Below are 23,618 nucleotides of genomic sequence, written 5' to 3'. Positions count from 1 at the left end.
ATCCACAGGCAAACTAGGGACAATCCCTGTGGTCACCAGTCCCGAAACTAGGTCGCACTCCAGGTGCATTCAGTGCACAGGTACAGGCATACACTGCCCTCCAATGCCATTCACCACCATTTTAGTGTTCACTACATTCTCTGGGGGAAAGGTCAGGCCTTTTCCCAGGAAAAGGGATCTAGTTGTCCCTGTGTCCCTGAGAATCACTGTGGGCTTGCTTGCCCCACTCGAGGGGTATGAGGTTACTTTCCCTTCAGACACAAAACTCTGATAATCCTCAGGAATCCCATTAAATTTTCCTGTACTGGTAGTAGTAAGCTTCCTGAGTTGCACTCTTACTGCCGTTAAAGCCACAGCCTGCACTATATTTTCCATCAGGGTCCTGTCTTCACTGAGCGGGTGTGTCCTGATTAACACTACTGGTTTTTCCTTTAGTTTCCAGCAGTCAGTTTTTAAATGCCCTGCCTTATTACAATGGAAGCACACAGGTCTCCAGGTCTCACTCTTGCTCACAGCACCTTCCTTTTTGGCTGGAGGAGGGCCCCCGTGTCGCCTGCTTTCCTTCCTCTTCCAGGACTGCCTGGGCGGATATCACCTTCCCACCTTTTGTCCTTTTCAGATTTGTGGGGGTGATTAGGAAAGGTTCTTCCCTGGGAAACCGACTTTTAAAGTAAAGCAAACTCAATGGCCAGAACGGCCGCTTGCCGGGCTCTCTGAACCTGCTGCTCCTCTATATGGGTCTTTATTGAAAATGGGAGCGAGTTTTTAAATTCCTCTAACAGAATTACTTCTCTGAGAGTCACATAACTGAGCTGTATTTTAAGAGCCCTCAGCCACTGATTAAAAGCCAGCTGCTTACATCTTTCAAACTCCAGATAAGTTTGATTAGCTTGCTTTTTGTGGATTCTAAACTTTTGGCTGTAGGCTTTGGGTATTAGTTCATATGCCCCAAGTCAGTTCATAATTTGACAAACACTCATCTAGCAACAGGGAATAAAGCTCATGGGCTTTTCCAGTTAGTTTGCTTTGCAATAAGAGAGACCAGGTCTCACCTGGCCATTTTAGCTGCCTTGCCAGCTTCTCAAATGAGACAAAGGATGCTTTCACATCTTCCTCATTGAATTTTGGAATTAATTGAGCTAGTTTTAGCAATTTTGTACCCAGCCCTGAATTCTGCTCCCCATATTGTCCATGCTTTCACTGGGGTTACTCTGCTGCCCCCTAGCTAACTAAAGCCACTTCAGCTCTTTCTCTTCAGATTCCTTCTGGAATATTCTTTCTCTCTGTCTCTCTTCTCTGTCTCATTCCTTCTCCTGTCATTCTGTTTCTTCACATTCCTTCTGGAAGGCTCTCTCTTTCTCCCTCTCCTGCCTTGCTCTCTCTCTGCTGCCTCTCCCTCTCTCTCTCTCCCTGTCTTCTGATTCAAGTTCCTTTTGTTCCAATTGTATCTTTACTAGCAGTACCCTGTCTGGGTCTACTTCAAACACTGATTCTGCTTCTTCAGATTCAAAGGAAAAATGGTGGGCCACTAGCCTTAGGAGTTCAGACTTCCTAGCCTTGCTGCAGACAGTGATCCCACACTGCTCAGCCATTTTTCTCAACTCCTCCATAGACAGTGCTTTTAACTTATCCCAGGTTACTTCACCCTGGCTTGGAGAGCTACTCGCTTCTGTTGCAGAGATTTTAGTATTCAATCACACACAACCATAAGAAAACATGCATAAATCCTGCTCTTTTTTAATTGGGAACAATTTGGCTTCCCACTTCCAATTTCACTCGTTTGTGGGTAAAATCTCGGACACTAGCACCCAAATTACTGTTACGACCAAGTGATGAAGGTGTCTAGGGGTCTTTTACTGTCTTCACCTGGTCTTATTGTTACAAGGTTTTATTTTTAAACACACTGTGTTTTGAACTCCCCCTTGGTGAATCCTTGTTCACCACTTCCAATTATAAGACAAAGAAATTAGCGCACCAGGTTTTCTTAGGTTTAAAGAAGAAAAGTGAAATTTATTAAACTAACTTAAACTCTGATTCGGTTCACGCTTACGGATATATGACGCTCCCACTCTAGCATGCACACGCGATACACACATGCAAATAGGGACGGAAAAGAGCAGAAGAAAAATAAAATAGAGAGGTTTGAGGCAGTCTCTGAAGAGGGTTTCTTGCTACTGTTTCTGTGTTTCCAGCTCGCTGCAGAGTCTTTGATTGTAGACAGCTCTTACTTTTCGTTGGGGCCCAGTATTCTTCTTAAACCTTGTTCACGTAGGAGACTTTTCTCTCTTTGAGTTCACATGTCTTTCATGGGTCTTCCGTTCCGTGAGAAAGAGATGGGAGCAGACAGGAGAGAGGTGTTCTCAGTCCAGGAGCAAACAGCTTTCTGAGTTTCTTTCTCTCAAAGTTCAAATTCAAACAGTCAGGTGGTCTTGTGACTAAACTGGTCTGACCAGGTTTTCTGTGTATTGGAGAAGCAGGGACTGGGTCCTTTGTTCCAACACTGTCTGCTAGCAGGCAAATATCTTTCCAGTCAGGGGCTTGGCAATTCCTTGTGACAGGCCTTCTTTTCTTCCCAGCCATAATTTTAAGTTTTAATGTTCATGTGGCAAAATAATGTGTGCCTCAGTCTTGGCAGGTGGGGGCCTGCATGACAGTGACATTGTCAACATCTCACAGTTCGCCATGCATCATTACATCTGGGAGGCAACAGAGGCCCTGTACGCCAGGACCGGAGACTTCATAGTCTCTCTAACCAGAGAAAAGAAAGAGGAGCAGACATGTGACTTTGCAAGGTTAGCGTAATTGCTTATAATGCAGGGAGCTATCGATTGCATGCATGTAGCTCTGTGGCCACCACCTATCAATGGGGAGATGTACCAGAGCGGCAAAGCGTACCATTCCTTTAACATGCAGTTGATATGCAACCATGCACAGCACATCATGTTGGTGAATGCCCACCATCCTCGCAGGAGCAACAATGCTTTCATCCTGCTAGTCAGCTGTTCCCATCATATTCGAGCCACCATGACAAACCAGAGGCTGGCTCCTTGGTAACGAGGGCTTCCTGCTTGACACGTAGTTCGTGACTCCCCTCCGCTACCGAACATACCTGGGCAGTGTATGTCCAATGAGAGCCATGCTATGACCAGAAACATTGTGAAACAAACTATCAGCGTTGTAAAACAACAGTTCCGCTTTCTGGACTGGTGGGAGCCTCAAAATACCTGCTGGCGCGTGTCACCAAACATGCGGGGGTCTGCTGCATGCTACACAACCTGGCTTTTTTTTGATTCATTCATGGGAAGTGGGCATCACTAGCTATGCCAGCATTTATTGCTCATCCCTAATTGCCCTTGAGAAGGTGGTGGTGAGCTGCCTTCTTGAATCGCTGCAGTCCATGTGAGGTAGGTACACCCACAGTGCTGTTAGGAAGGGAGTTCCAGGATTTTGACCCAGCGACTGTGAAGGAACGGCGATGTAGTTCCAAGTCAGGATGGTGTGTGACTTGGACGGGAACTTGCAGGTGGTGATGTTCCCATGCATCTGCTGCTCTTCTCCTTCGAGTTGTTAGAGGTCGCGGGTTTGGAAGGTGCTGTCTGAGGAGCCTTGATGCGTTGCTGCAGTGCATCTTGCAGATGGTACACACTACTGCCACTGTGCGTCGGTGGTGGAGGGGGTGAATGTTTGTGGATGGTGTGCCAATCAAGCGGGCTGCTTTGTCCTGAATGGTGTCGAGCTTCTTGAGTGTTGTTGGAGCTGCACCCATCCAGGCAAGTGGAGAGTATTCCATCACACTCCTGACTTGTACCTTGTAGATGGTGGACAGGCTTTGGGGAATCAGGAGGTGAGTTACTCGCCGCAGAATTCCTAGCTTCTGACCTGCCCTTGTAGCCATGGTATTTATATGGCTACTCCAGATCAGTTTCTGGTCAATGGTAGCCCCTAGGATGTTGGTAGTGGTGGATTCAGCGATGGTAATGCCATTGAATGTCAAGGGGAGATGGTTATATTCTCTCTTGTTGTAGATGGTCATTGCCTGGCACTTGTGTGGCACAAATGTTACTTGCCACTTATCAGCCCAAGACTGGATATTGCCCAGGTCTTTGCTGCATTTCTACACGGACTGCTTCAGTATTTGAGGAGTTGCGAATGGTGCTGAACATTGTGCAATCATCAGCGAACATCCCCACTTCTTACCTTATGATTGAAGGAAGGTCATTGATGAAGCAACTGAAGATGGTTGGGCCTAGGACACTAGCCTGAGGAACTCCTGCAGTGATGTCCTGCAGCTGAGATGATTGACCTCCAACAACCACAACCATCTTCCTTTGCGCTAGGTATGACTCCAACCAGCGGAGAGTTTTCCCCCTAATTCCCATTGACTCCAGTTTTGCTAGGGCTCCTTGATGCCATACTCGGTCAAATGCTGCCTTGATGTCAAGGGCAGTCACTCTCACCTCACCTCTTGAGTTCAGCTCTTTTGTCCATGTTTGAACCAAGGCTGTAATAATATCAGGAGCTGAGTGGCCCTGTCGGAACCCAAACTGAGCGTCACTGAGCAGGTTATTGCTAAGCAAGTGCCGCTTGATAGCACTGTTGATGACACCTTCCATCACTTTGCTGATGATTGAGAGTAGGCTGATGGGGCAGTAATTGGCCGGGTTGGACTTGTCCTGCTTTTTGTGTACAGGACATACCTGGGCAATTTTCCACATTGCATGGTAGATGCCAGTGTTGTAGCTGTACTGGGACAGCTTGGCTAGGGTTGCAGCAAGTTCTGGAGCACAGGTCTTCAGTACTATTGCCGGAATATTGTCAGGGCCCATAGCCTTTGCAGTATCTAGTGTCTTCAGTCGTTTCTTGATATCACGCGGAGTGAATCGAATTGGCTGAAGTCTGGCATCTGTGATGCTGGGGACTTCAGGATGAGGCTGAGATGGATCATCAACTCAGAACTTCTGGCTGAAGATTAGTTTAGTTTAGTTTAGAGATACAGCACTGAAACAGGCCCTTCGGCCCACCGAGTCTGTGCCGACCATCAACCACCCATTTATACTAATCCTACACTAATTCCATATTCCTACCACATCCCCACCTGTCCCTATATTTCCCTACCACCTACCTATACTAGGGGCAATTTATAATGGCCAATTTACCTATCAACCTGCAAGTCTTTGGCATGTGGGAGGAAACCGGAGCATCCGGAGAAAACCCACGCAGACACAGGGAGAACTTGCAAACTCCACACAAGCAGTACCCAGAATTGAACCCAGGTCACTGGAGCTGTGAGGCTGCGGTGCTAACCACTGTGCCACTGTGCCGATTGTTGCAAATGCTTCAGCCTTACCTTTCACACTGATGTGCTGGGCTCCCCCATCATTGAGGATGGGGATATTTGTGGAGCCACCTCCTCCAGTTAGTTGTTTAATTGTCCACCACCATTCACGGCTGGATGTGGCAGGACTGCAGATTATCCTCTTCTTCCCATCCTCAGGTAGCTCACCTTACTGCAACCCCTTATATCTCACACAGGACCTCCAGTTAAGAGTGAGAGACCCAGGGGCTAGCCTTCCCAGGTCTCTGCATTTGTGTGGTTGCTGCAGCCTGAAAAATCCAAGTGCTTTTCTGATACATGCCGTGGTCCCTTTAAATAGAAATTCTTCCTTTAACAGAAGGGATGAGAATGGAGGTGGGCTGTTAATTGGCTTGCTGTGGTAAAGAGCAACTGTCGGGCATACTGTGCAAGGAGAGGGGTTCCAAACCTGAAAATGGTCCTGCTGTTGCGCCGGGGACTAAGTTGGTACGATTCTGAACATAGACAAGTTAATAAAATGGATGGACAGGTAGAAGATGCAATTTAATGTAGAGAAGTGGATGAAAACAAAGATGGAGCATGGACATGTGTGGGAAAGACAGTGAAGGGGGTGGATGGACAGAGATACCTCAGCGTGCAAATACATAATTTATCTGAAAGTCCGAGTGCAGGCAGATAGAGCCATAAACTGGACCAATAGCTTTATTAGGTTTTAAAGATAGGGACATAGAGTGTAGCAGTAAGGAGGTCACGATAAATTTGTAAAAGACAATGGTTAAATCACAGTTGGGTGGCTGTGAGAACCCCATTATAGAAAGGGCATTAAAGTCAGACAGCATACAACATAGCTCACTACCAAACGCATCTTCCCCTCCCCTCCCCTGTCAGCATTCTGAAGGGATCGTTCCCTGCACGACACCCTGGTCCACTCCTCCATTACCCCCACAACCTCGTCCCCTTCCCATGGCACCTTCTCTTGCAATAGCAGGAGGTTTAATACCTGCCCATTTACCTCCTCTCTCCTCACTGGCCTGGGCCCCAAACACTCCTTTCAGCTGAAGCAGTGATTTAATTGTACTTCTTTCAATTTAGTATACTGTATTCGCTGCTCACAATGTGGTCTCCTCTACATTGGGGAGACCAAACACGGACTGAGTGACTGCTTTGCAGAACACCTCTGCTCAGTCCGAAAGCATGACCCTAAGCTTCCGGTTGCTGGCCATTTCAACACTCCCCGCTGTTCTCATGCCCACATATCTGTCTTGGGATTGCTGCAGTGTTCCAGTGAACATCAACGAAAGCTTGAGGAACAGCACCTAATTTACTGATTAGGCACGCTACAGCCTGCCGGACTGAACATTGAGTTCAATAATTTCAGAGCATGACGGGCCCCCCCCCCCACCTTTTTACTTTTATTTTTAGTTATTTTTTGTTTTTCTTTTTTATGTGTTTATTTTATTTTAGTTTGTTTAGTTTGTTTCTACTGTGCCAACCCACTGTTTTTTTTCATGGTTTGTGCTTGGGGCCAGGCTGTTCAGTTTTCTGTCCATTAACACCATCTCTGTACTAACGCTTTGTTTTTCAACACACTATTAACATATCATTTGCCTTTGCTCCATGACCTTCTGGTCAGTTATTCTCTGTGAGCTTGTCCTAGCAACACCTCTTTTGTTATCTCTTGCCCCACCCCCATTTTATATGCTTAAAACCTTGTACATTTCTAATATTTGCCAGTTCTGATGAAGGGTTACTGACCTGAAATGTTAACTCTGCTTCTCTCTCCACAGATGCTGCCAGACATGCTGAGTATTTCAAGCATTTCTTGTTTTTATTATAGCATACAACATAGATTCATTAGGATGACGCTGCTTAAAACCTACCTCTTTGACCGAACTTTTGGTCATGTACTCGAACTCCTTTTGTGGCTTGGTGTCATATTTTGTTTTATAATGCCCCTGTGAAGCACCTTGGGATGTTTTATTACATTAAAGATGCTATATAAAGTTCTGGTTGCAGTAATTTTTACTATCAATTATCATATAATGTGTCTCATTTCAGCTTGAGGACATGATGAAGACTGGGCAGCTGGAAAATCCAGAACTATTTGCAATGTCTAACAGTAGCAGCCAAGCCAAGATACAACTTAGTCACCATCAAGAAAAGCAGACACATGTGTGCCATTTGTATAAATTGTCCCTCACATTAGCAATGGATATCATCTCCATTGTACAGCATTCCGTAAGTTAAATTTGCATTGTACAGAAATCTTTCCATTGACACAAATTAGGGCATCTGATCTCTAGCTTGTTAACCTTTGATAATTTTTTTTTGGGTAGAAATTCTTTGAGGCTTCAGTGGACTCTCTTCAGCAGAAACTTGAAGTTCTCGAGATGGACAGCATTCAGTGGAGTGCAAAGGCAAATCAACAAGGGGAAAAACTGGATGCAAATTTGCATTACTGTACCATGAAAGAAGAAATAAATGAGGTCAGTAGAAACCAGACCTTGTAAATTTTCACTTCCATGTCACTCTGAAAACTTCCCTCATTAAAGGCAATCGTCTTCGAATTGACGTAAGCATGAAATGACTGCCCTTTTTATAGCTTTGATACTTTGTATTGTGATGACTGTTCTCAAAATTTTTATAAGTAGAGCAACGAGATGGAAAAAAATGCGGTACTGTTTACAGAATTAAGCTAAAAGGGACTGTTTGTCTAACATAAAGAGGGAGAAATTGGTTCTTGATGTGCTTATTTTCTGGGTGGAAGACAGATGCAAAAAGGAATAATTTCAAGGCTCAACATCCTATGCCGTATCTGTGCCTGTGTTACAGGTGCCGCCATCCAGGCATCCTCGGTGGCCACTTGAAACTAGGGTTAGGCCCCTTGGATATGTTAATGAGACACCAATACCTGATTAAGGACCATTCCTCAAAATTTATTGGCCGAAACGAAGCAGGTAGCAGGTCTGCTGCACTCAGTGTTTTGGTTTCTAATGAGGCCTACCCAGTATATTGAACCATCATGCATGCTTTTACATTTTTTAAAGTATAAGGAGTAACTTACACACCTATCCAGTTTATGCATGTTTTTGCCTATATGATCATCAAAAAATATCACAGCAACATATGTACGGATATAATTATAGTCTAAACTTGACGGTGACTATCAATTACAGCAGAGCAATTTTTTTAGTAGCTTATCAGGCAACAACTTATTTCAATGTATACAGGGTTTATCCCTTAAAATATTAAAAACTGGGTAGCTGTTATACAGAAAACAGTTCAAGTGTTTGCCTTTGACAACATCTTAATGCTTTATCTAACACTTTCCAGATCTGAATAAACAATCAGCAGAGCAAGTGGGGTTGCTCAGAATGGTCTAATCTCTTCCATCCAGCTGAATACATACAGATGCAAATAACAAATTGTGTACATGTTAAATACAGTGATGTGTTATAAAATCTGTTTTTTTCATTATCAACATAAATGAGTATATTTGGATAACAAATATAATAGTGATACTCTCAATGTTGAGGTGTGTAAAAGGGGAAACAGATGATAAACATATTTTCTTCCTATTTTGTTTAAAATCTTTGAGTGTGATAAACATACATTTCAGTTTGAAGAAAATGCCACAATACTAATTTCCAACACAAGATTTCCAACACAAGCAATATAACTATTACACTATCATGGTCTGGTGTAAAGAAACATTTTATAAATTTTATCTTTGGGTGATGCTTTCAGTGTTGTACATTTCAACAGATGGTAGCAGGAGCTCTGTTCATACCACAGTTTTGACACGATAGTTATATTTAGAAAGAGTGACACTGAAGTTGAACCTGCAAATGTAACTCATTGAACCAGTGATCAGACAATTATATCTGATACAGAAAAAATAATGTACATGCACACTGAGTCACACTGTATGTTTAATTGTATGGGATCTTGTGAAATGTCATCAAATGAACAAGCTCAGAGCCTGCATTCAGAGTGATGTCATGGAATTTAACAGTCATTCGTGACTTAAGACCTATAAAAAGATGTGGAGGAAAGGATGCCCAAACAGATGTTTCTTTTTGACGTTGAGTCTGAATTATAATGGTGTGATTCCCATACCGATAATTCTGTATTTCTAGAAATTGTACTCCAACATTGCAAGTCATTTGCTGGTCTTAAACAAGAGTGATAATGATAGCCAAAATAAATACTGACTCCTCTTTACCCTCTGTTGCTCAGTTTTTTCAGTGAATCTTTGCAATTAGCAATTTAAAGCAGCCTTTTCAAATTTGCAAATGAAAGCTTTTTAGTTGCAGTGTTGAAACCAGAGACAAGTAAAACAAAAAGCTGGTTTATAACAAAATTATGTAATGAGGCCCTAGATGTTTGATGTGCAACTCTGTGACCGCTATAATTTTTAATTTATTCACATAGTATAAATATTAAAATGAAATTGGAACTAAGTGGAACAGTAATCCAGCATGGTAAGATTGAGGCTTCATCCCTCATTCCGAGTTCTTGGTGTCAAATTCATTGCAGTCTGTTGGTGGTTGGAGCAGAGGGGGTGGGAGGGGGGAGGTGTTCAGACTGAATGCCATGCATCCTCTCACAGAAAGAAGGAAAACGAGAGTTAGACATTCCTACGTTCTGTTCTCACACCTATATTAGGATGGCATTGAGAATATGTTCCTCACTAACTTCTTGGCTATAGGTGATGCATTATCTAGAGAAACCAAAGGGCAGAATAGCTGATGGGGAGAAATTAGAGGGTGAATAATCTGAAAATAAGAAAATGCAAGGACTTTACTTCTTGATATATAGTAGCTGTCTTTTAAAATGTTACTGAATATCAGTGTACTTATTCCTAATCTGTGGATAATAGTGACATATAAAACATTACTATTATAAGCCTTGGCATATTGTTGTAAATTTTCCCATTTATTTTAAACAGGTTACTACTACCTTTGCTAAAGTAGTGGACACAGTACCTTCATATAAATGTGCTAAGCATTCATATGCTATAATCCCACAGCATGATTTCAAGGTCATAGATTTTCACCACTGTGCTAAAAATTAGATGGGGCCCATTTGTCTGAACAGAGAGGCCTGAGGTTGTCCGCGATTGTGCCTTGGGGCCTCAGCTACATCTTCGGGGTGAGATTCTGGAGCAGGTTCCCAACACACCTCACACAGGCAGTTCACCTTACAATAAAAATCAATCATGGACTGTCAGAAGTGACCCTCACGTAAGTTCTGGGAAGGGGATCAGATCAGGCAATGTGGGGTTGGGGGCAATTACCAGGACTGTAAGTCAGAGGAAAACATTCCTGTTCCTCCTGACTCCACAAACAGGAAACTTTACGAACTTTACGAACAGGAGCTACTGTTGTAGAGGGATCGTTAGGCCACGGTTCACTCAGGCTGCCGAAAAAATGGTCCCACAAATTTGGCAGTGGGACAAACACCTGCGCAGGTTGGGCACAGCTGTCCTACTGCTCAATTGATATGCTTTGCACCCATTTTATTCCCAAAAACAGATGTAACACATCCCAATTTCTATCCCAGTGGGCTGAATTTTAAGACCTCGCCGCTGATCTCGACAGCGAGCTCTAAAAGCACACCAAAGAGCTGCCTAATCTCCTGCACGGTGGCTCATTTAAATAGCCGGGGCGGCTCGCCACCCTCCCCAATCACATGGAGGAGGCGGGCTTTTCATTCCTGGCAATGGCGTGAGCTGCCTGTGCGCAGGGGCTGGCACCATTTTTAAAGGGCAGCCAGCCCTGTTGGCAGGTTTAAATGTTTAAAGCTGCACCCCACCAAAAGTTCTCAAATAAATTTCTAACGCCTGTTTCTCACCCCCCAATAACAATTACAATAACTATTTACCCTTCCCCCAAAAACACTTACTTTTTAAATCTGATCTCCCCCCACCACCGCCCCCAGACTATACAAAGTTTAAAGTTCACCCCTTCACACCATCCCCTACAACCATTACATTTATTTGACCCTGTCCCCCCAAAAATCTTACCTCCTCTCCCCTCCTCACCAGTGTCACGCCGGCTTTCCCCAGATGGGGAATTGAAGGCGCGGGAGTGACGGCCACTGCACTGAGGATCACGGCGGGCCTGGAAGGTAAGTTTATTTAAATGTATTCATTTTATTGATTTAAATATTGAAATTCATGTCCCGTTGCATAGGGGATGGCTACCACGGAGACTCACCACTGCCGGGAGTATCGGGCCAGACCATCCTGGTGTCAGCCTCCGTGGCAGCCTGCTGTCGGACCCATATTCCGCCTCCACAACCACCACCACCCCCCCCCCCACCACCACAGAGCCTGCGTCGTGAGCTTGATAAAATCCAGCCCAATGTGTCAGACAAAGCATTCTCGATATGAGTAAAGATTTAAATGAACGTTAAAAAACATAGCTAGAAAACTCCTAAAATATATAGAATTATACAATCTTCTTTACCCTTTAATACACAGTAGAGTTTCCTTATGGTGTAGTCATTAATGCCTCCAATCACAGTGCTGCGATTGTTGGTTTGACTTTCCTCAACAGCTGACATAGGCATTCATTGGTATAGTGTGACAAATTCCTTTGGCTATAACCTAGGCTACTGCACTTGTGTCCTGCTTTGAAAACAAGTTGTCACTGCTTCCATCCCATCCCATGGTTCTGTCAGTTTACTTCAGGGGGTAGGCCTCTGAAAGCCAATAAAAATTATTCCCTCCTAGATGGAACTAAAATGAATGAATTTTGCATTACCATTGAAAACTAAGCGTGCAATATCTGTTATCGGTACGGTAGAATGATTTATTTATGATAATGACAAATGCACGACCTTTGTACTCTTAACAATTAGATATAATCACTGTTGTTATGATAAATGACAACCAGCTTCTTTATGACTGCATATTTATAATGTACTCAATTATCATTTCCCTGATTGTATCAGGTTTATTTCAATCTAATTCTTTGAAGTTCAATTTTACAGTTTATTTGATAAATGGATAATAATCCTGTAAAAAATATATATATTTAGTTAAAGGAATCCTATAAAGAACTCAAGAAGAAGTTTAACAACTTGAAATTTAGTTACCTGAAGAAAAATGAGAAATTCCACAATCTGAAAGCTGTCAGAAATCAAGCCCAGCAAGTTGAAATATGTACTGAAAAGATTGAGGTAACACTGTGAGCCTATTTTTGTTAGTTTTTAACCACTGCACTTAATCATTTGGTGTAACTAACTCTTTGTTTGTTACATACACAGATACCTGAGTTTATGTCGTGTTTTCTGTGTTAAAAGATATTCAAAAAGAAAATGATTCAGTATATGACAAAAGCCACTACAGTACTAGAAAAGCATATCCCCAGAGCAGAAGTAAATGTACTTGAAGAATCCCTGAATGAGTTACAGAAACAGGTGAATGAACTTGACAAGACAGTGGGGGAATACAAACAAAGCTTGGACATGACTATGCAATTGCAGCAGGCTATGGAAGAGGTAGGTAATGCAGATTATATTACAGGTACGCATTTAGGCCTAATTTAATTTTTGCCTTAGGAGCAATAGCGCCGAAAAGATGGTTATCTTGGTTGAATATCACCAACTTTATTATCAAGTTGCTAGACTGTTATTCATTCCACAGCTGCTTTCTGCTCATGAGATCTGTGGGAAATGAAAAAGCTGAGCAATCATTTTAAAAACATAGTTTTTAAAATATTAAATACAATTAAAACCCTCAACTGAAACCATGCATGTATGAATACGGGAGATGTAACAAAAAAAACTGAGTATCACTGAACCCAGGTTCTGATTAGTACACAGGTCCTAATATTATATTTCATGCACCAGTGTTAGCACTGGAGATGAACCATATTTTCATATGGTACTTGAAACACAGGAAGTGGCACCAGCTAAGTGTTTTGTTTTCTCTGGGTTTGGTCTGGGAAGATCTTCACTTATCTCTAGGCACAAATTTATATGTTGAATGTTTCCATTCTTTCTCTATTTCATTTCTATTACTACTGTGCTATACCTTTTTATCCCTTAAGGTCTTTTTCCTCAAGATGAAAGATGAAATGCATGGGGCAGGAACTTATATCAGAGTAGTTCCCTATTTGTACATTATAAAATATATTCATGGCACACATGGCAATTTGATGGATATAAAAAAGAAAGATGCCATTCAAAGGGATCTGGCCCAATTAAGTGAATTTTATTGTAAATGATGGATTGTATGTCCATTAACAAAACTAAATAAGGGAAAAGGTTTGAATGTGATTGTTGACTATTCATTGAGTGCATCTGTAAAGACAAATTGAAGCTATTATCATCAAGATGATTTCAGATGTACTCAGATTATTAGATCAAAAACCTAATTAAAGCACAGTAGCCCCTCACTATACTTTTATGTTGGATGTGGTGACATCTAAAATAATACCGCTCATATGCCTCCTCTCAGTAAGATAGAGAAGTGAGAGAGAATTTCAAATAGAATATTGTTCAAGGTCTGTGGAAGGCAAGGGCTTGATGTGTTAAATGGCCTTTTAGTATTCCAACCGTGATAGATAGAATCAATTTTCTAGAGACACAAAATGATAGCAGTAATGTTTCAATTTCAGAATTTTTTTATATGCATGCACTATTAAATATATCAAGAGCTGACCATTTGCTTATTTACAATATACATTTCAGAGTCACTTTTGGTGCGAAGATGCAAGTGGTACAGTTGTTAGAGTTGGGAAGTATTCTGCTGAGTGCAAGACAAAGGAAGCAGTTGGAATTCTCTACAAGCAGTTTGAAAAGTTTGTGTGGCCGACCGTACCACAACAAGAGGAGAGAATCCAGCAAATCACAGAACTGGCAATGCAACTATACGGTTAGAGCTAATTATTGTATTTTAAGACTTTTGCGAACTAAGCAATGTTCATGCAGGAGCATGGAATGATTGCCATTTTGGGCACTTTGCAAGCATTCCAAGTTCGTCTAGAATGGTTAAATGCAGAGTACTCTGTCTCAACAACGTTCTTTTTTCCACTGTGCTCCAACAATAGGCCTCAACCCCAGCTGCAGAAAGAAGACATCCTAATACTCCAGTGTGTATATTTACAAGATGCAACTAGATACACCAGCTGTCTTATGGCCTCTCTGTGTGATATTGCCAACCAGTTGCAATTAAGAAAAAGGTTATTTGCTATGGTCCCATACCAAGAATGAGCTGAATTGGCTCTGCCCAAGCTCATGTCAAAAAAGGTCCTTACAACAGACTAAATAAACTTTCATCCCCTCAATCTAGTTGAACCCAAGTTCTAGAGGTGAAAGATTAGGGTTTAACCCATTGCATCATCTGGTCTTAGTTTGACAATTTTTATAGTTGTTTAAAAGTTCAGCATCCTTTTTTTATTACATCACTGTGAAATATCTTGGTATGATTTTTCTATGTTAGAGGCACTATTTAATTGCAAGCTGTTGTTGTTGAATACTTTTCCATAACAACTAACTAATTCAGACAGCTCCATATTTATTACTGTTGAGAATTCTGTTAACTATTTATGTATTTATCAATACCATTGGAAAGCATTATGAACAATGGTAATTACTTGGTAACATCAGATTTATTACTTATTTTCAACAATAATGTAGCTGAACACAATTATCAATTGATTTATGGTATGAAAGGAGCAATTTTCACAGGAACTTGTGATGATTTAATCAAACTGGAGAATACCAGAATGAATAGTAAAGTATCCTTTGTTTTAAGTTAAGATTTATGATTTGTGCTGTGAGAAAATGTATCCATTTGTCTACCAAATAATCAGAATGAAGCAGTAAGAGACAAACTTCATTCAGTACCTTCTATGAAAAAGAGTGAAGATGAGATTAAACCATTAACTGCAGTAAAAGTGATAGGCCTCTGAGGTTCTCTGTTTCATTTTATGATGTATCTGAAGTTCTGTAAATGACTGAGTACATGGGCCCTGAAAATCCACAGTGGGAGACCATTGGAGCACCCATAAACTCAGCTGGACCCAGATAGCTGGGTCCCAATCTTGAAGCAGAATTTTCTGTATACCTTTGTGGGTGAGTTCCTTCTCTAACCCCTACAAAGTTGATGGTGTAAGGATAGATGAGGCTTGGGATGGAGATTCCCTCACTTAGGAGTCTCCATCCTAGGCCCTCAGTCATAAACTGGCGTATGATCAGTGCAAAAACAGCTGGTTTCATCAAGCATACCTGGATGCAAACAAAAGAAATGGGATCCACCTGAGATTCCAGCCTGGGGTCAGGGCCTACAATCCCAAAGATGAGAGGGCCAGAAATTTTTGTGGGAGTTGGTTTTGAAGTGATACCCTTGTACTGGCCCTCTCAGATCTCTTTCCCTATTATGTTCAGCCACACGGCACCCCAGGGCTGCTGCTTTATGAGGTGTCAGGTCTGTTATTGAGAGGAAGACCTGAGGTTCCCAATAGTTATGAGCAAGAGAGCAGTTAGTGCAAGTTTGCCTATACCATAGTTGTTCCAATAATGGAGGATTTGACAGTTCTGCAAGTAATTACTGTTCGGAAAAATGGCACCACATGTTGTGTTTTCTTTTCCTTGTGCTTACTAAGACTTCGGACATCAAGGCACTAACCACCCATCAGCGGTCAGTTAACACTTAAATAGTGGGTTCCTTTATTGAGGGTAGTAGCATGGCATTACATTGCAAGAGAACATCTGTATATGTCTGGTGCATTTGGTGTCAGCAGCATACTGAGATGAGACTCAGTCACGTGGTATGTTTCATCAATTCCTCTCTAGAAAGATGTACTGAAAATGTAACCACACCAACTTAAAGGTGTACCAGTACATACGTTGCCAAACCCTGAGTTAGTGAACCATTGAGCCATACAGTGTGAAGAATAACTTGTGCAGCTATTAATTTTAGTGAATGAACACAACAGTGTTATTGCCCATGGAGGTAAAGAAAGAGTGACTGATGTGTTACCTGGCCCCCCTCAGGTTATTGAACTTCTTGCTCTACTCATCCACTGTTCTGTGGGTGAGAGGGGTGCTATTGTTATTTCCCTCACTTGGCCCACTTGATGCTTATTTGCAGTTGCTTCCCACAAGTATATAGCATTGTTTCTCTCCTTTGTCACATTTCATCCTGGAGAATTTTTAGGTCAACCTCATTCAAACTTTGCGATTTACTGCTTCCTTAAAGAAAAAATAAATACTTGCATTTATCTACCACATTTCACAACTTCAGGGCATCTCAAAGGTATCTACAGCCAATGACTTACTTTTGAAGTGCGGTTAATTTAGAAATATAGGAATGTGCTGCTTGCAATGCCCTGATCCCTACTTTGAGTGCCTCTTCCAGCACCGCTACCTACTGTTTCACCAGTTTTCTGCTGAAATCTTCAAGCAGTTAAGGCTCTTTAAAACCTGGATCTGAAATTTCCATTGATTGAAGCAAAATCTTTCTGTGTTACATGGGAATTGTGCTTAGTCAATGCCAAAGGATATGAAAATGAGCTGACCCAACATTGATGGTGGAGTCAGCCTGGAGAGAATCATTGGCCAGAAATGCTGCCTCTAGATTGCAATGCCAGTATAAATTAACCCCATGGATCTTTGGGGTCTACGTTTCTACATTTGGAATTCTTTCCACCATCGAGGATATCCATTGCAAAGGAATAATTGCACTTATCCTTGTGCCCAGTGACTATGATCCAGCAGCTTGGCTTACAAACCTGTTATTATTCTTGATATTCGAAACTCACTGCTATTTATTGGTAGGAATTTCTGACTTACAAGGTTGCGGTTCCATATCATATTAGAATCATCGAAGGTTTACAGCACAGAAAGAGGCCACTTGGCCCATCATGTCTGCGCCAGCCGAAAAATGAGGCACCCAGCCTAATCCCACCTTCCAGCATTTGGGCTGTAGCCCTGCAGGTTACAGCACTTGAGGTGCATATCCAGGAACCTTTTAAATGAGTTGAAGGTTTCTCTACCATCCTTTCAGGTAGTCAGTTCCAGACCCCCACTACCATCTGGGTGAAAAATTATTTCTTCATCTCCCCTTTAATATTTCTACCAATCACATTAAATCTACGCCCCCTAGTCACTGACCTCTCTGCTAAGGTAAATAGGCCCTTCACATCCATTCTATTCAGGCCCCTCCCAATTTTGTACATTTCAATCAAATCTCCCCACAGCATCCTCTGCTCCAAGGAGAACAATCCCAGCCTATTCAATCTTACCTCATAGCTGCATTTTTCCAGTCCCAGCAATATCCTTGTAAATCTCCTCTGTACCCTCTCTTGTGCAATTACATCCTTTCTGTAATTAGGTGATCAGAACTGCACACAGTACTCAAGTTAATGAAGGAAAGGACTCCATATACCTTCTTAACTACCTTATCGACCTGTCCTGCTACCTCAGGGATCTGTGGACATTCACTGCAAGGTCTCTCACTTGCTCTACACCTCAGGAGTGTGATGGAATACTCTCTACTTCCTGGACGAGTGCAACTCCAACAACACTTAGGAAGCTCGACACAGTCCAGGGCAAAGCAGCCCCCTTGATTGGCACCCCATCCACCACCTTCAACATTCACTCCCTCCACCACTGACGCATAGTGATAGCAGTGTGTACCATCTACAAGATGTACTGCAGCAACTCACCAAGGCTCCTTTGACAACACCTTCCAAACCTGCAACCTCCACCACCTAGAAGGACAAGGGCAGCAGATGCATGGGAACACCAAGTTCCACTCCAAGCCACACACCATCCTGACTTGGAACTCTATCACCATTCCTTCACTGCAGCTGGGTCAAAATCCTGGAACTCCCTTCCGAACAGCACTGTGGGTGTACCAACACCACATAGACTGCAGTAGTTCAAGAAGTGACTCGCCACCACCTTCTCCAGGGCGATTAGGGATGGGCAATAAATGCTGGCTTTGCCAGCAATGCCCACATCCCACAAAAAAATCAAATAGAAATGGCGACTACCAGCGACATGGGAATCAGAGCACAAACCCCCTCCCTCAATCTGACAGCAACACCTCAGAAAGTTCGACTTACTGTGGGAGCAAGCTCAACACTGAACCAAGACACGGCCTGCAGAAACACCAGACCAGTAGCGACCGCACTGGGTGTCTACTTAGAGACATCAACTCATTGCTGTTTCAGATACATAACCATATAACCATAGAACCTTTCAAAATATTTAATTTGCAAGGTTAATTATACAGTAAATGGAAAAGTCCTGGGGAAAATTGATGTACAGAGAGATTTGGGTGTTCAGGTCCATTGTTCCCTGAAGGTGGCAACGCAGGTCAAATAGAGTGGTCAAGAAGGCATACGGCATGCTTTCCTTCATCGGACGGGGTATTGAGTACAAGGGTTGGCAGGTCATGTTACAGTTGTATAAGACTTTGGTTCGGCCACATTTGGAATACTGCGTGCAGTTCTGGTCGCCACATTACCAAACGGATGTAGATGCTTTGGAGAGGGTGCAGAGGAGGTTCACCAGGATGTTGCCTGGTATGGAGGGCGCTAGCTATGAAGAGAGGTTGAGTAGATTAGGATTATTTTCGTTAGAAAGACGGAGGTTGAGGGGGGACCTGATTGAGGTGTACAAAATCATGAGAGGTATAGACAGGGTGGACAGCAAGAAGCTTTTTCCCAGAGTGGGGGATTCAATTACTGGGCGTCATGAGTTCAAAGTGAGAGGGGAAAAGTTTAGGGGGGATATGCGTGGAAAGTTCTTTACGCAGAGGGTGGTGGGTGCCTGGAACGCGTTGCCAGCGGAGGTGGTAGACGCGGGCACGATAGCGTCTTTTAAGATGTATCTTGACAGATACATGAATGGGCAGGAAGCAAAGAGATACAGACCCTTAGAAAATAGGCGACATGTTTAGGTAGAGGATCTGGATCGGCACAGGCCGAAGGGCCTGTTCCTGTGCTGTAATTTTCTTTGTTCTTTGTTCTTTGTAATGTACGGATACATCGACACTGGATCAACCAGGCAGGCTGGAGGAATTTCTCTTGTAAAGAAATGCTATGTAGTCTCATTTGTCACCATGATTTAAGAGGACATATGTGTCTTGCCACAAAATTATCCTGTCATGCTGACCGTGTTCTACTTGGCAATATATTTTTCTACACAGCTTTAAGATTTAGAATTGGAGGAGGGAAGAGCAAACACTTGTAAGGGAACCTGCTAATTTTCAATCTGCTAATGTAAATGGACAACAACAACAACTTGTATTTATATAGTGTCTTTAAAGTAATAAAATGTCCCAAGGCGCTTGACAGTAGTGTTATGAAGTAACATTTGATACTGAACCACATTAGGCAATTTTATTTTGATTCATTCATGGGATGTGGGCATCATTGGTTATGCCAGCATTTATTGCCCACCCCTAATTGCCCTTGAGAAGGTGTTGGTGAGCTGCCTTCTTGAACCGCTGCAGTCCATGTGAGGTAGGTACACCCACAGTGTTGTTAGGAAGGGAGTTCCAGGATTTTGACCCAGCGACAGTGAAGTAATGGCGATATAGTTCCAAGTCAGGATGGTGTGTGACTTGGACGGGAACTTGCAGGTGGTGATGTTCCCATGCATCTGCTGCTCTTGTCCTTCGAGGTGGTAGAGGTCGCGGGTTTGGAAGGTGCTGTCTAAGGTTCCTTGGTGCATTGCTGCAGTGCATCTTGTAGATGGTACACACTGCTGCCACTGTGCGTCAGTGGTGGAGGGAGTGAATGTTTGTGGATGGTGTGTAAATCAAGCGGGCTGCTTTGTTCTGGATGGTGTTGAGCTTCTTGAGTGTTGTTGGAGCTGCACCCATCCAGGTAAGTGGAGAGTATTCCATCACACTCCTGACTTGTGCCTTGTAGATGGTGGACAGGCTTTGGGGAATCAGGAGGTGAGTTACTCGCCGCAGGATTCCTAGCCTCTGACCTGCTCTTGTAGCCACGGTATTTATCTGACGACTCCAGTTCAGTTTCTGGTCAATGGTAGCCCCTAGGATGTTGATAGTGGGGGATTCAGCAATGATAATGCCATTGAATGTCAAGGGGAGATGGTTAGATTCTCTCTTGTTGGAGATGGTCAATGCCTGGCACTTGTGTGGCGCAAATGTTACTTGGCACTTAGCAGCCCAAGCCTGGATATTGTCCAGGTCTTGCTGCATTTCTACATGGACTGTTTCAGTATCTGAGGAGTCACGAATGGTGCAGAACATTGTGCAATCATCCGCGAACATCCCCACTTCTGACCTTATGATTGAAGGAAGGTCATTGATGAAGCAGCTGAAGATGGTTGGGCCTAGGACACTACCCTGAGGAACTCCTGCAGTGATGTCCTGATTTACCCTGATATCAGGGTAAATAGCCAAAAGCTTGATCAAAGAAGTAGGTTTTAAGGAGTGTCTTAAAGGAGGAAAGAAAAGTGTGAGCTACAGCAATTTAGGGAGGGAGTTCCAGTGCTTAGGGCCGAGGCAGTTGAAGGCACGGCCGCCAATGGTGAAGCAATTAAAATTGGGGAAGTTCAAGTGGCTGGAATTGGCTGAGCGCAGATATCTTGGAAGGTCGTGGGTTGGAGGAGATTACAGAGATAGGGAGGACTAAGGCCATGGAGGGACTTAAAAACAAGAATGGGAGTTTTAAAATTGAGGCATTGTTTCATTGGGTGTCAGTGTGGGTTAGCAAGCACAGGGGTGATAGGCGAACAGTACTTGGTGCAAGTAAGGACACATCCACCAGTGTTATGGATGATGTCAAGTTTACGGAGGGTAGATGTGGGAGGCCAGCCAGGAGTGTATTGGATTAGTCAAGATTAGAGGTAACAAAGGCATGGATGGGGCAGAATCAGGCAATGTTATGGAGGTGGAAATAGATGGTCTTAGTGATGGATATGCAATTGGAAACTCATCTTGGGGTCAAATATGACATCACGGTTGCGATTGATCTGGTTCAGCCTCAGATAGTCGCCAGGGAGAGGGAAGGAGTCAGTAGCTATGGAATTTAGTTTGCATTGGGGACTAAAGACAATAGCTTTGGTCTTCTCAATGTTGAATTGGAAGAGATTTCTGCTCATTCACTACTGGATGTCAGACAAGCAGTCTGATAACTTAGCAACAGTGGAGGAGTCAAGAGAGGTTGTGGTGAGGTAGACCTGGGTGTCATCAGCATATATGTCAAAACTAACACTGTGTTTTCGGATGATGACGCCAAGGGGAGGCATGAAGATGAGAAATAGGAAGGGTCTAAGGATAGATTCCTAGAGGTAACAGTGCGGGAGTGGGAAGAGAAGCCATTGCAAGTAATACTCTGGTTATGATTAATACTCTGGTTATGATTTGGGTGGCGCAGTGGTTAGCACCGCAGCCTCACAGCTCCAGCGACCTGGGTTCAGTTCTGGGTACTGCCTGTGCGGAGTATGCAAGTTCTCCCTGTGACCGCGTGGGTTTCCGCCGGGTGCTCCGGTTTCCTCCCACAGCCAAAGACCTGCAGGCTGATAGGTAAATTGGCCATTGTAAATTGCCCCTAGAGTAGGTAGGTGGTAGGAGAATGGTGGGGATGTGGTAGGGAATATGGGATTAATGTAGGATTAGTATAAATGGGTGGTTGTTGGTCGGCACAGACTCGGTGGGCTAAAGGGCCTGTTTCAGTGCTGTATCTCTCTATGACTCTATGATTAGTTAGATAACGATGGAACCAGGCGAGTGCAGTCCCACCCAGCTAGATGACATTGGAGAGGCGTTGGAGGAGGATGGTGCAGTCAACTATATCAAAGGCTGCAGACAGGTCAAGAAGGACGAAGAGGGATAGTTTACCTTTGCCACAGTCACATAGTATGTCATTTGTGACATTGATAAGAGCAGTTACAGTACTGTGACTGGGCTGGAAACCAGACATAGAATTCCAGGAAAGATGGTCACGAATTTGGGAGGTTATATCACATTCAAGGACTTTGGAGAGGAAGGGGAGATTGGACATGGACAGTACCATGGGACCAAGAATTATTTTTTGAGGAGAGGAGTGATGATGGCAGATTTAAAGGAGCGGGCGACAGTACTTGAACAGCTCGAACTGTTAACAATATCAGCTAACATGGGGACCAAGAAGGAAGTTGGGTGCTCAGTAGTTTAGTAGGAAGAGGGTCGAGGACAGGAGGTGGATCTCATGGACAATAGGAGCTCAGAGAAGACATAGGAGAGAAACTAGAGAAAGATGCAAGTTCAGGGCTAGGGCAGGGGGTAACTTTAGAGGAAGTTTGGCCCATTGAGCTAGTAGAAAGGAGGGTAGTGGCAGAGGCAGCTGATTGGATAATCTCAGTCTTAGTGACAAAGAAATCCATGAGGTCCTCGCACTTATTACTTGAGGTAAGAGTGGAGGAGATGGGAGAGGGGTTTAAGAAGACAATTTGCAGTAGCGAATCTTTGCATTCCAGGATAATCCTGGAATATTTAGCAATTTTAGCAGACGAGAGCAGGACCTGATCCAGACAGATCTGGTGATGAATGGCAGTTGTCTACCATATCCATTCAAGTCTGCATCCCTTGGCCTTAAAGGAACGGAGATGACAGCAATACCAGGGGAACAGCCATGATGACAGAGAACAATGGTTTTACTGGGGACTAGGGCATCAAAGATGGGGTGTGGGTGCGGTTGAGCAAATCAGTAGCTGCAGAAATGTTGTGGTGAAAGAAGGGCCAAAGGCTAGACAGTTGGGGTTTTGAAAGTGCAGTTGTAAGTGAATTGGGGGCTAGTTTTTTCCAGGGGTGGATACAGAAGGAGGTAGCGTTTGGACATGGAAGGGGATGTGGATGGAGAGTATTACAAGGAAGTTATCCGAGATGGCCTTATCAATGATTGATAAGGACAGAAAATTGGGAGGATTCCATGAAGAGTGCTCATTCCTTCCCATTCGATATTCTTTTATTTTCTGTGCCCTGGTGATTCATTACACTCAGTCACAGCTGCAGGAAAATCTGCTCCAATTTGTTTTTTTTATTTTAGAGATGCAGTGAATGAATAGATCTCATTAGTAATCTAGTCAGATCTCACAAGTAAATGGTAACGGTGCAGTTATCTATTTAACTACTACAAAACGCAGCATGTTTAAACTGCCTGCAATTGAAGTATTGTCTACGTTTACACAAATATTCTGACAGCTAGCGTCAGTGGTTGTCTCTCTTTGGCCTCCTTGTCTCGAGAGACAATGGGTAAGCGCCTGGAGGTGGTCAGTGGTTTGTGAAGCAGCGCCTGGAGTGGCTATAAAGGCCAATTCTAGAGTG

General features: G+C 43.3%; 1 protein-coding gene across 1 annotated transcript in view; it reads left to right on the top strand.

Moving 5' to 3' along the window:
* Positions 1-23,618, top strand: part of ccdc141 (coiled-coil domain containing 141) — a 217,649-nt gene that overhangs the window by 171,107 nt on the left and 22,924 nt on the right. Inside the window, exons 16-20 of the mRNA XM_068035521.1 lie at positions 7,373-7,552; positions 7,651-7,800; positions 12,362-12,502; positions 12,626-12,823; positions 14,018-14,201. Of these exons, the coding sequence (XP_067891622.1) occupies positions 7,373-7,552; positions 7,651-7,800; positions 12,362-12,502; positions 12,626-12,823; positions 14,018-14,201 (853 nt within the window). The remainder of the gene's footprint in view (positions 1-7,372; positions 7,553-7,650; positions 7,801-12,361; positions 12,503-12,625; positions 12,824-14,017; positions 14,202-23,618) is intronic.

The sequence above is a fragment of the Heterodontus francisci genome, chromosome 7, assembly GCF_036365525.1.
Source record: "Heterodontus francisci isolate sHetFra1 chromosome 7, sHetFra1.hap1, whole genome shotgun sequence".
In the NCBI taxonomy this organism is placed as follows: domain Eukaryota; kingdom Metazoa; phylum Chordata; class Chondrichthyes; order Heterodontiformes; family Heterodontidae; genus Heterodontus; species Heterodontus francisci.
This window is presented reverse-complemented; position numbering and strand designations above follow the sequence as displayed.